Genomic DNA, 13,303 nt, shown 5'->3' with positions numbered 1-13,303 from the left:
GGTAGTGAGGTTGGCCCAGGATCGGACATCGTTTCGTTCTGCTGTGCATGGGGTCGCTATGAGTCGGTTCCGACTCGATGGCACCTGACAACAACAACACACAAGATTATTGTTGTTGTTGTTGTTAAGTGCTGCTGAGTGGGTTCCGACTCATCGTGATCCTGTATGGGGTTTCCAAAGAGCAGCTGATGATTTTGAACTGCCTACCTTGTGGTTTTCAGTCCAGTGCTGATCCTACAGCATCACCCCAGGAGTCTAAGATTGTTGTTGTTGTTGTTAAGTACCATGGAGTCAGTTTCGACTCATAGTGATCCTGCACAGCGTTTCCGAGGCTTTTTCTTACCTGAGCAGAATGCTGCCTCATCTTTCTCCCATGGAACTGCTGGTAGTTTCGAACTGCCGACCTTGAGATTGGCAACCCGACTTGCAACCACTACACTTCCAGAGCTCCTTATTCTCTCACATCTGAAGGTACTCAGATGCCTTTTGGCTTGTTCAAACAAATTTAGTGCTTCCACTTCATATAATGGTTGCTAGATCTCTAGCTGTTTATTAGTTCCAAGAAGAGAAATAGGAGTGGGATTTGATACTTTGATTCCCATCCCCATCCCCTTTAGCAATTTTCTGGAAGTCCTGCCCAATACATTGTTTGCGTCTAATTTACCAGACATGGTATTTGGCCACCTCTGTTTGTACTGTTGGAGTAAAGGGGAGGGTGGTGGTGCAGTGACTCAGCTGCTAACTAGAAGATCAGTAGTGAGAACCCACCAGTGGCTCCCAAGAGAAAAATGTAGTAGTCTGCTCCTGGAAAGATTGTTGTTGTTATGTGCTGTGAAGTCGGTTCCGACTCATAGCGACCCTGCACAGGGTTTTCAAGGCTGTAAATCTTTACAAGAGCAGAAAGCCTCATCTTTCTCCTGCGGAACAGCTGGTAGTTTCAAACTGCTGACCCTGAGGTTAGCAGCCCGCCTTGGAAACTATGGGGCAGTTCTCCTTCGTTCTTTAGGGGTCATTATGAGTCTAATCAACTCAGTGGCATTTACAGAGGTGTTCCTGGGTGATACAGACAGTTTGGTTAGGTCAACTGCTAGCCAAAAGGTTGGAGCTTCAAGTCCACTTAGGGGGACTTTGGAAGAAAGGCTTGGCAGTCTGCTTCCAAAAATATATTCACTGAAAGTCCTATGGAGCACAGTTCTATTCTGACAAGTCAGAATCAACAAAAAGGTAGCTATTCTGGTTTGTTCTTATTTGCAAGGATGTTTGGGCAATGTAGTTGTAACAATAAATAAAACTGTTTCTGTTAGTAAAGAAGTAGAGGAGTATAGCCTGGGTCTTCAAAACAGCCTAGCATTGGTACAATGACACAGACCAGTGGAACAGAATTGAGAACCCAGAAGTCATCAACCCATGGACAGTTGATCTTTGACAAAGGGTCAAAGTCTATTCACTGGGGAAATAGTTTTCCCTATGTGAACAACAACAACAAAAAAAAACACAGACCCACTGCCATTGAGTAGATTCTGACTCATAGAGATGCTCTATAGGACAAAGTAGAATGACTCCTTAGGGTTTCCCAGACTGTAAATATTTAGAGGAGCAGACAGCCTCTATAAGGCTCCCACAGAACAACTGGTGGAGTTCAACTGCCGACATTATGGTTAATCCATGTATGTTCGTATTGGTTAAAAATCTTAGTTTTCTAGAGCTGATTAAGAAAATATAGCAAAGTTGGTTGGACCTAGTGGTGCAGTGATTACATGCTTGGCTACTGACTGCAGTTGGCAGTTCAAAACCACAAGCCATTACACAGGAGAAAGACATGACAATCTGCTTCTGTAAAGATTTACAGCTTTAGAAACCATATGGGAATTCTCCTAAAACCTTTGAGTTTGACTAAAAAAGCTTAACTGTAGTTAAGTGTTGTTTCTCATTGCCATTAACAGGAACAGAATATTGGTCTAAAGCAGGGGTTGTTGTTGTTATGTGCCGTGAAGTCGGTTCCGACTCATAGCGACCCTGCACAGGGTTTCTGAGGTTGCAAATCTTTACGGGAGCAGAAAGCCTCATCTTCTCCCGTGGAACAGCTGGTAGTTTCGAACTGCCGACCTTGAGGTTTGCAGCCCGATTCGTAACCACTAGGCTACCAAGCAGGGGTATGGAACCTTTTTTATGCTAACATTTATAACATAATTCACAAGCCATACGAAATTAACAACTTAAAAATTAGCCTGCTATATTTGGTCAAACATTTAATTAACTCACCCCTAATGTGACAGTTGGAGTCCTGGTGTGGCGCTGTGGGGTTAATGCGCTAGACTGCAAAGCCGTTTGAACTGCAAGGTCGGTGGTTCAAGCTCACCAGCCGTTCCTGGGAAACCCTATACAGGGTTGCTATGGGTTGAAATCGACTCGACGGTGCTTAACAACAATAATGTCACTGTTGCCTTGGCAGGACCAGACCAAATGATTTTGCATGCTTTATACAGTCAGTCATGTTTCCCACCCCTGGTCTAACAGTATCATGGACGGACTGCTCAGTACAGTTTTTGAGTTCATATCAGAGTACCTTACCTAATTGATTGTTTCTGCTTTTGTTTCAGAATGGTCAGAGTTTTCTGGTTTTGGATGAACAAAGATTTGCAAAAGAAATTCTTCCCAAATACTTCAAGCACAATAACATGGCCAGTTTTGTGAGGCAGTTGAATATGTGTGAGTATGGACAGCAATTGGAGTGCTGCTATCTATCGCTGATGAAATCATTTTTTTCTTTTATGATCATAAAGGAAATACGTTACCTGTCGGATAATTAATGTTTAATCATTTCCGTTTGAATTTTGATTCTTTTTCAGATGGTTTTCGTAAAGTTGTCCATATCGATTCTGGGATTATAAAGCAGGAAAGGGATGGTCCTGTTGAATTTCAGCATCCTTACTTTAAACAAGGCCAGGATGACTTGTTAGAGAATATCAAAAGAAAGGTTTGTTAACATGAATGAAGGCATTGCCATGTATGTATACTAAACTTAACCAAGACTTTTAGTTCAGCTGTTGAAATAAGAATGTACTGAAATATATCGGTTTTCTTAGTTGGGAAGATTTAGACTACTGTTCTTGTGTGCATGCATGTGTATGTGCAAATGTGCCCACATGTACTGTGATTACAAAAATAGCAAATGGAAGAGATGTACAGTTGCCAAAAATAAAATGCATATAATGCTTTTATTATGATAACATGCTACTAGTGTGTCAGCAGGCTAGAATGTCAGATCCCATGAAGTCTGTAATTCATGTATATTTAATTCACATCATAAGTTCTTGGCACATGATAAGCACTCAGTATTAGACTTGAATGAATGCTGTATTATACTAAAATAATGTCTTTTTACTAAATCCATAAAAGGGGAGGAGGTAAAAGGGAGGTATGAATAGCAAATGAAATAGCATGCAGCTATTGCTGCATAAATTTAATTAAATATGGAATGTGGTAATAAAGAGACTTGGAGTAATTATAGGGAGTTTGGCAGAAAGGAAAAAAGAAATTGTAAATTGTTCATGCTCGTGAAATACTCGCAATATTTTAAACAAACAGACATAAATACAAAAACGAGAGTTTCAAAAAGTTCTTGGAAAAATACTGTTTTCCACAAATATATATGACTTGATTATTTCTTGCTTCCTCCCCCTCTAAGTTATAAAGTTTATTTTTTCTCTAGGATCCTATATTGGGCTTTTTAGAACCAACTCTGTTCCTGAACAGGCTACAGAAATTTCTTATAATAGAGATACTTTGATTATAGTCTTGATTCTTGGTGTTTGTTTTATTTTCTAAATTTGCTTTTTGACAAGGTTTCATCTTCAAAACCAGAAGAAAATAAAATTCGTCAGGAAGATCTAACAAAAATAATGAGTAGTGCTCAGAAGGTTCAAATAAAACAAGAAACTATTGAGTCCAGGCTTTCTGAATTAAAAAGGTAAGATATTATTTCAACTATAATCACATAATGACTTTAGCTATGTGTGTTGGGGGCTGGAAACTGCCTTTTTTTAAATTTAAGTATTTAGATTAATGGGGAGTATAAACAGTTAACACTTGGCTGCTAACAGAAAGGTTGGAGGTTCAAGTCCACCTGTATATACCTCGGAAGAAAGACCTGGCAATCTACTTCCTAAAATTGAGCCACTGGTAATCCTAGGAAGTACAATTCTAGTCTGACACACTTAGGAGATCTCCATGAATCAGAATTGACTTGAAAGAGACTGATTGTTATTGTAGTAGAACTTTGCAAAAGCCAAGATCATTTGTGGTTTCTCTGCAAGGATTGATTTCCTTTATTTTGATTTATGGCCATACTCAGTATTATAGTTTCATGATATTAGTCAAAAGAATACTAGGGTAAGTTAAAAAAAGAAAAGTATTGCTATAAAATTATAAAAACTTTTATTAGACAAAAATCAAGATGTGAGGCTATTTCTTGACATAGCCTCCATCTAGATTTATACATTTTTGAAGGTGGTGTTTTCCATCTCTCTGACCCTTCTGCCTACCACTCATCTTTCAGTTTGTCATTTGCTGTGATACTGGAAGCCATGCCGCCAATATTTTAAAGACCAGCAGGATCACCCATGGTGGACAGGTTTCATCTGAGCACCCAGACTTAAGATAGACTAAGAAGACAGAAGGATTACTTCCAAATGTTTAGCCACTGAAAACCTTATGAATAGAAGTGGAACACTGACAGAACAAGAATATTAAAACATTATGAATAATACCAAAATATTGTCAGATATAGTGCCAAAAGATGAGCTCCTCAGGCTGAAGAGCTGCCTCAAAGTAGAGTTGACCATGATGACATAAATGTAGTATAGCTTTTAGTATTTTATTAGCTGATGAGACACAAGTCAAAATAAGAACAAACAGCTGCAAACATGTATTACTAGTTGGAACATGGACTTTATGAAGTACGAATCTATGAAAATTGGAAGATGTCAAAAATGAAATGGAAACCTAAAGTTCCATAATCCTAGGTATTAGCTGAAATGGACTGGTATTATTCAAGCGCAAAGACGTCAGTTTGAGGACTAAGGTGCGCCTTACCCAAACCATGGTATTTTCAGTAGCATGTGAGAGTTGGGCAGTGAATAAGGTAGTTTTAAATTGTTTCATTTTCCACGTAATTTTAGCTACTAATGCTGTTTATTATCTGTGTCTTGTATAGATTGAGGTACTGTTTGACTTAGTTCTTTGGAGTACAGATTTAATTCTTACAGAAAAGGATCTCAAAATCATGTTATGAATCTTAAGAATAGCCATTTTTATACTTACCTTTACTAGGTAGATGACTGCATATTTAAAATTATGAGTCTGTAAAAGTATAGCAGTTATTCAGTAAGTATTAAAGAGAGTTTCCTTTTCAATACCTCTGTGTAAATTTAGTAGTGTAGTAGTCCCTGAGTGGCACAAACCTTTAAGTATTTGGTTACTAACTAAAAAGTTGGCGTTTTACATCCTGTTAGGTGCCATCAAGTCGGTACTGACTCATAGTCGACCCTATGTACAACAGAACAAAACATTGCCCGGTCCTGGGCCAACCTCTCAGTTGTGCCACGCTTGAGCCCATTGATGTTGCCACTTTGCCAATACATCTCGGTGGAGGTCTTCCTCTTTTCCTCTGACCCTCCACCTTACCAAACATGATATCCTGAAAATATGTCCGAAGTATGAAAGACAAAGTTTGGCCATCCTGGCCTCCAAGGAGCAGTCTGGTTGCACTTCTTCCAACATAGATCTGTTTGTTCTTTTGGCAGCTCATGGCACTTGCAATTTTCTCCTCCAACACCGTAACTTTAAAGAATCAATTCTTCTACGGTCTTCCTTATTCATTGTCCAGCTTTTGCATGTATATGCAGTGTTTGAAAATACCATGGCTTGGTTCAGGCGCACCCGAGTCCTCAAGCTGACATCTTTGCTCTTCAACACTTTAAAAGGGTCTTATGCAGCATATTTGCCTAATGCAATACATCATTTCATTTCTTGACTGCTGCTTCCGTGTGTGTTGATAGTTGATCCAAGAAATATGAAGTCCTTGACAACTTCAGTCTTTTCTCCGTTGATAAGAATGTTGTTTATTGGTTCGGTGGTGAGGAATTTTTTTTTTTTTTCTTTATATCTTAGGCCCTAGAATAATGGAAGTTTGGCCATCTACTTCCCAAAGATCACTTTCATTGGAAGAAAACCCAATGGAGTGCAGTATATTCTGAAACACAGAATTGATTAGTCTACAATTTTTTTTTTTTTTTTTCAAATGTAACCCCACCGACCCTTTGCAATCGTTTGGGTTGTTGAGATGGGTTTTGGAGATTTAGGAGAAAGTGAAAATTAAAGCATTTAGTATGTGAATTGTATTTGCTGCCTTTCAGCATGAAGTGTCAATTACAAATGGTGAATTAATGAAAAGTTACTATTATTATATAAGTTAACTGGTTTATTATATTCTTTATAATATATTTTTAAAATATATTTTTTAAAAACTGAAACATGTTTAAAAACTGAAACATATATATATATGTGTGTGTTGTGAGAGAGAGTTTTTATGTTAGGCCGACTTTAGTTTGCCTTCAGCTGATACCAAATTATTTATGTGATTTTGGGGAAAACCCTTTATTTCTGAGCCTCTGTCTGTATCCTTTCCTATTCAAATGATAATTCTTTCTTGATGGATTTTGCAGATGTTACTTAAGTAATACACAAAAAAATATTTAGCATAGTGTCTAGAGCATAACAAGTATTAGGTCAGTGTTGCTTCTCTTGATGAATTCTTTCCTATGGTGAGTCACAAGGTCTAACTTCACTAGGTAGCCACAGTTGAAAGGGAAGCTTATTAAGTTTTATAAACAAAAATTAATGAACAAGATTGTCCACGGAGTAAATGGCTGTAGTATGGATATAGGAATGACCTTTTAAGTCTTTGTATATGTATAATTATGAATAGCAGATGCTACCATTTTGTAAAGATGATTCTGAAATGTGTCTAGATATCTGCCATTATCATATACTTGAATCAAAGTATTCCTGGTCTCCTAAAAATATATAGTAGATAAACATATTTGTTGTTATTAAGTGCCATCGAGTCAGTTCTGACTCATAGGGACCCTGTATACGGTTTCTGAGGGGTGCCTAGTGAGCTTGAACCACACCGACCTTGCAGTTCAAACCAATCTTTCAGTCCAGTGCATTAACCTATCACACTAGGACTCCCAAATACAGATATAAGTGTAGTTAAGTTGTCTGGTATTCTTAACTACAGATACTGAGGCCTAGTTTTCTGAGTTGTTGTGTTTTTGTTTTTTAAATGGTAACAGTGAGAATGAGTCTCTTTGGAAGGAAGTGTCAGAATTACGAGCAAAACATGCACAACAGCAACAAGTTATTCGAAAGGTAAGTTTCCTCCCCCACCCACCCCTCCATGGCCATAAACTGTATGTGTTTAATTAGACCACTTGAAACTCAAAAACAAGAAAAATTCTTGGTTATCCTGTGATTGATCTAATAGGTTCTTATATTTTTGGATACACAGAAGTAAAACTGAAGTTCAAGAAATTGTTATATATACCCTCATTAATAAACATTTCACATCAAAGATGGCTATTCTATACAGATAATGTCTTAGTAGCTTAGTAGATGCCCTTTGGTCTGACATAACAACTTTGAGATATTTTATTCCCAGGAATCTAGCTCTACTATACTTTTTATTATAAAAGATATATTGTGGTCTTAGAAAATAAATTAGTATTTTCAAATCACCTGACCAACTTACAGATTTTTAAAAAATGATTTATCTCAGTGTATATTCTTAGTAGTCTGCAGAAAAGCAATTAATATAGTGTTATAAAATAAATCCTACATTTTAGAATCTGAATTGAAAATTACTGGGAGAATTAGAAATCCTTCTGTTTCCTGATGTCCTTGTGATTAGGCTTTGCCTATAAGTTTTCATATGTTTAATAAGATATAGAACATAAGAGTAATTAACTTGGTTATTTTTGCCCATGAGTAAACTGGACTCTTAAGTTTAAACAACACGTTTTTTGGGGGTAGGGGGCAGGTGGGGTACAAGAGTGCCAGCCTTTAAGTTACAAGATCTTTGAGCTAAAAATAGGGTTCTGGCTGACAGGATTTTGGTCTAGTACCAAGGCTTAGAACAGTGAGGAATGGCAGTTGCAGCCTATTGTCAAAGTAAATATACCTGATTTTGTTGTTTTGTTTTTTGAGCTGAATGAAATTTAGGTTGGAAGGTGGTGGAATTAATTTCTAATTAATTAATGTTTAATCTTAGTGTTTAAGCTCATGCATTTTCAAAGCTTCCATAAGTGAATCCATGTACAATTCTGTTAAGAATATCTGCTTTTAAATAATAGATGTGCTCCTCATCATTTAAAAAAAAACTTAATCTTTTTCAGAAAAAAAAAATTTAATGTTTACTTGTGATACATGGAAATCTATAGACTTTATTTTTTTTTTAAAGCAAAGATAGTTGCTAAAGTAGGTGGTGGTGATGGCGGTTATGTGCCGTGGAGTCAGTTCCGACTCATAGTGACCCTGTACAGGGTTTCCGAGGCTGTAAATATGGGAGCAGAAAGCCTCATCTTTCTCCTGCGCAACAGTTGGTAGTTTTGAACTGCTGACCTTGCGGTTCGCAGCCCAATTCATAACCACTATGCTACCAGAGTATAGGTACGTTACATTATTGAGGTTTCTTTCTTTTTTTCTGTGAAAACTAACATTATTGTTGTTAAGTATCTTCAAGTCTGTCTGACTCTTAGTGACCCTATATAGGGTTTCTGAGACATGAAATCTTGTGGGAACAGAAAGCCTCATCTTTCTCCCATGGAGAAAGGTAGACTCAAACCACTGACCTTGTAGTTCACAGTTTGATGCTTATTGTATGGAACCACCACTCTCCTGGAAAGGTATTGTGTTTTCTGCCAAAATATGAGTTTGAATGTTTTTTGTTGCAATTGAAGAGTTTACCTAACGCATGTTGTTGCTCTTAAGTGCTGTAAAGTCAGTTTTGATGCATAGTGACACTGTATAGGGTTTCTGAGGAGTGACTGGTAGGTGTGAGCCACCAATCTTACTTACCATTGGCAGTCCAGTGTTTTATCTTACACTAGGACATGCATGATGACACTACGACATATATAATGACAGTTAATAATTTTTACTCCATTTCTAGAATTGTTCCCTAATCTGTCATTTATTCACTCTTTGACCATGGAATAACAACCGAAATACTCATATATGAGAAACTTGTTATAGGATTTGTCCAGTATATAAATGAGGTGTTATAAATATTATATGTCTCAACTTCAGAAAATATTCTCAAAGCATGATGCAACAGTGCCAAACAGATTGAGAGGAAGAATAAATTTAAGGAAAAATCTAGCCAGTTAATTCATCTTTGTAAATTTAACCACTAATTTTTTTTTTAAGTATTTGCCCGTAACACTTATTTGTAAATTAAAAAAAAATAATAATAGTTGAAGTTTTCCACAGATACCTTTAAGTTTAAATGTTACCTTTTCATGAATTGTCAGTACTTTTCTTTTGAATAAGTTATTTAGTGCCTAAATTCCCTACCATAAATTCTAATATTGTTGTCAGACTTTTTCAGCTAAAAGATCTATTATTTTCTTCATTGAAATCTGATAACTGATTGTAAGGCAGCAAAATATTTAGTAATCTTTTGGGAGTAGTTTAGTAATACTTTCGACAGTATTTTTAAATATCAGTACCCTATTTTAATCATGTAATACATTTCAGAAAACTTACAAAAAAGTCTTGTCCTCTGATTACTTTGACCTTTATTCATAGCCTCTCAGTGACATACTGGTTTTCATAACCTTTCAGTGACATTCTACTTTTCATAGATACCTATTGAGCTTACCTTTTTAGCATCTTTAGGAAGGTAAAAATATAATTTCAGGGCATACCCGAAATTTTATTCACATTTTAACTCACATCATCACCCAGAAATCTTGGTAAAACATCAGAATTCAATCCCCAGAATTTCAGCGTCAATGGTTCTAGAGTAGAACTGAGAATTTTCATGTCTTCCAAGTTCCTAGGCCAGGTCTATTGGTTCGTGGATTTACTTAAGAATCACTACCATAAAATATGAAGGTTTATTTGCATGTCTTTATCTGTTTAATTAATAGTTGTTCCTCTAAATTAAATCAGATGTTAAAGATTGAGGCAGCTTCTCTTGAATGTAAGCAGGAAACTTTGGCAAAGGTTTAGTGCTACAACAATAATGTCTCGTGAATCAGCAAGTCAACTTTTTCTTACTTGAAAACTGTGATCTTTTCTGAGTTGATCATTTTTTCATTCTTCATAACTTGGTGTAAGAAAAATGTTGCCTATTAAACACCAGTGTTTTTCTTTTGTATCATAATGTACTCTTGAAAGTATTTAAGTAAAGTTGACATCCCATCTAGGCAATTTTGTTGTTTATCAGTACACATAACTAAAGTGAAAATTGATAAATAGGTAGATTTTGCAGGCATTTCTATGTCTTTGTACAGGTAGCAACAACTTTATCACAACTTATTCTTTCTTAAAGCTGGGACATTGGAAGGCTTAGTCATTGAAATTAAAAAATTTGAAGTCTAAAATGGAAGAATGTTTATTTATGTTTTCATTTTAGATAGTCCAGTTTATTGTCACATTGGTTCAGAATAACCAACTTGTGAGCTTAAAACGTAAAAGGTAAGTCTTTATGCTAATACATTTTGACCTATACATAGATAACCAGACATTTTTGTGTTTAAACCGTGAGTGATCTGCATTTGTGGAGTATTTGCCTGTTGTGCCCTTACTTACTTAGTTATGCTCTCAACATCTCAAGAGTGCTGTTATGTATTGTTGCTGTCCTTCCTGTTATTTTTGAGTGATAAGCGTAGCCTTAATGGATACTTTAAACGTACAATTAATAAAGAATCCATTTTTTAATTCAGATTAGCAATTAATATATATATTAATATCACACTGTTGCTGTTGTCATTAAGTGCTGTATAGGGTTTCTGAGGAGCCACTGGTGGGTTTCAACAGCCACTTTGTGATTTGCAATCCAGTGCTGATCCTACAGTGCCACATAGGAGTTCGCAGATCTGAATGAAGGAAGTTCTTTAAAAATATCCATATGTTGGAGAAAACATCTTACATTTAGTTCACTTATAAAAGTCATTTCAAACCGTGTATCAACCATGGGTTGTGATACCTTTAAATATAAGTAGATACAATTGTCACACTTGAGCATAAAAAAAAAAAAATGAGTAAAAGTAATAGTTGGAAGGAGAAAAAGAATATTTTTAAGACTAAGATTTTATCATACATTAATTATGATCAAAGCTTTGTTGCCTTCATTTGCTTCCAGTAAATAGTTCGTATAATAGTAATTACTGTTGTTGTTGTTAAGTGTCCTGGAGTCACTTTGAACTCATAGCAACCCTGCATAGTGTTTCTAAGGAGTAGCTGGTGGGTTTGAACCACCAACCTTGTGGTTCAAACAGACCTTACAGCCCATTTCTTTATCCCACAGCTCCACACCAAGACTCCAGTTCTATAATATTATCTGTTTATTTTACTATATCGTTTATATAGTTGTGTGGTTTAGTCAGCAGTGAAGTAGAACTAGAGGGAATGGTTTGTTAAACAGTTCCTCATATATCTTTACTGGAATTTCTTAATCATTATTATAATGATTATGTGTGTGTGTGAGTAAAATTTTTAAAAGTAGTTTAAACTCCTTGTATGTTTGCTTCACTGAACTGCATCAGTATGCTTCTAATTTTCAGGCCTCTACTTCTAAATACTAATGGATCCCAAAAGAAGAATCTGTTTCAACACATAGTCAAAGAACCAGCGGATAATCACCATCACAAAGTAATATTTTGTTAAGTTCTATTTTGTTTTTGTTAATTGCCCACAACTAAACTTCATTACAATAATATTTCATATATAAACTAATTCAGTGAATAATAATTTTAAGTGTTTATTCCCCAGCTTTATTAAGTGTAATGTTTTTTGATCCCCGTTAGCACAGTGGCCATTTGACTATGCTTTAAATTTCTGGTCACGTTTTAACAACTTTATTTTGTCCTTTGGGTATGAAAGGTGCACAGAATTTGAAAACCTTTCTATAGAGACATTCTGACATATTTAATCTTCAATGTACCTTGAGGTAAAAGAAGTAGTTGCATATGCACAAATAAACCTCCTGTCTCTCTGAAATGGTAAAATTTAACATCATTTGTCATATAAAGGCAAAGGACATATACCACTGTATCCCCAACATTTAATACATGATAGGTACTTAAATTTTTTATGCTACATTATTTGCTAGTCAATATAATTTCGATTTTTTTATGTATTTTTCTCTGATCGTTTAGGTTCCACACAGTAGGACTGAAGGTTTAAAACCAAGAGAGCGAATTTCAGATGACATAATTATTTATGATGTTACTGATGATAATGCAGATGAAGAAAATATCCCAGTTATTCCAGAAACAAATGAAGATGTTATATCTGACCCCTCTAGGTAAGGAGATTATGTGTAGGGGGGGTGGGGGAGGTGTGTGTGTGAAAATACAGGATACTTTTCTTATCAAAAACCTCAATTCAAAATAGCTTTATTCTTTAATAGTAGACTAATCTCTAGCTCATAATAAGGATATTTAGATTGAATAATTAAGCTAAGTTAGTCATCCAAATAAATACTCCCAAAGAAAAAGTAATGAAAACTGAATTTAACTTAGTTTTTACTCTGGAGTTTAAAATCTTTAATTGATTTTCTTGTGCTCTTATATCTTGTGAAATATGAATATGTATGACCAGGCTGCTTACCTAAGGGGGATGTATGATTTGGGAAGACAGTTTTCTAGAGAGTGAGTGGATAGAATGAATTTATTAAATTTGAAAATATAATTGGTTCTTTTTTCTCATGTTACTCATTAATAGTTGTAGCCAGTATCCTGATATTGTCATTGTTGAAGATGACAATGAAGATGAGTTTGCCCCTGTCATTCAGAGTGGAGATCAGAGTGAACCAGCCAGAGAATCCCTAAGTTCAGGCAGTGATAGCACCAGCCCACTCATGTCTAGTGCTGTACAGCTAAATGGCTCATCCAGTCTGACCACAGAAGATCCTGTTACCATGATGGATTCCATTTTGAATGATAACATCAATCTTTTGGGAAAGTGAGTGCTTACTTTATCTTTTTAAAAATTGTTTTTTTTTTTTTTTTTT

At 35.8% G+C, this 13,303-nt stretch overlaps 1 protein-coding gene across 2 annotated transcripts in view; it reads left to right on the top strand.

Annotated features, from left to right (window-relative positions):
• HSF2 (heat shock transcription factor 2) overlaps positions 1 to 13,303 on the top strand; it is a 45,833-nt gene that overhangs the window by 21,021 nt on the left and 11,509 nt on the right. For both annotated transcript variants that reach the window (XM_006834700.1, XM_006834699.1), the window contains exons 2-9: positions 2,601 to 2,709; positions 2,850 to 2,977; positions 3,846 to 3,970; positions 7,359 to 7,434; positions 10,703 to 10,764; positions 11,853 to 11,940; positions 12,447 to 12,595; positions 13,015 to 13,254. In XM_006834700.1, the coding sequence (XP_006834763.1) occupies positions 2,601 to 2,709; positions 2,850 to 2,977; positions 3,846 to 3,970; positions 7,359 to 7,434; positions 10,703 to 10,764; positions 11,853 to 11,940; positions 12,447 to 12,595; positions 13,015 to 13,254 (977 nt within the window). The remainder of the gene's footprint in view (positions 1 to 2,600; positions 2,710 to 2,849; positions 2,978 to 3,845; positions 3,971 to 7,358; positions 7,435 to 10,702; positions 10,765 to 11,852; positions 11,941 to 12,446; positions 12,596 to 13,014; positions 13,255 to 13,303) is intronic.

The sequence above is a fragment of the Chrysochloris asiatica genome, unplaced genomic scaffold, assembly GCF_000296735.1.
Source record: "Chrysochloris asiatica unplaced genomic scaffold, ChrAsi1.0 scaffold00013, whole genome shotgun sequence".
NCBI classification, from domain to species: domain Eukaryota; kingdom Metazoa; phylum Chordata; class Mammalia; order Afrosoricida; family Chrysochloridae; genus Chrysochloris; species Chrysochloris asiatica.
This window is presented reverse-complemented; position numbering and strand designations above follow the sequence as displayed.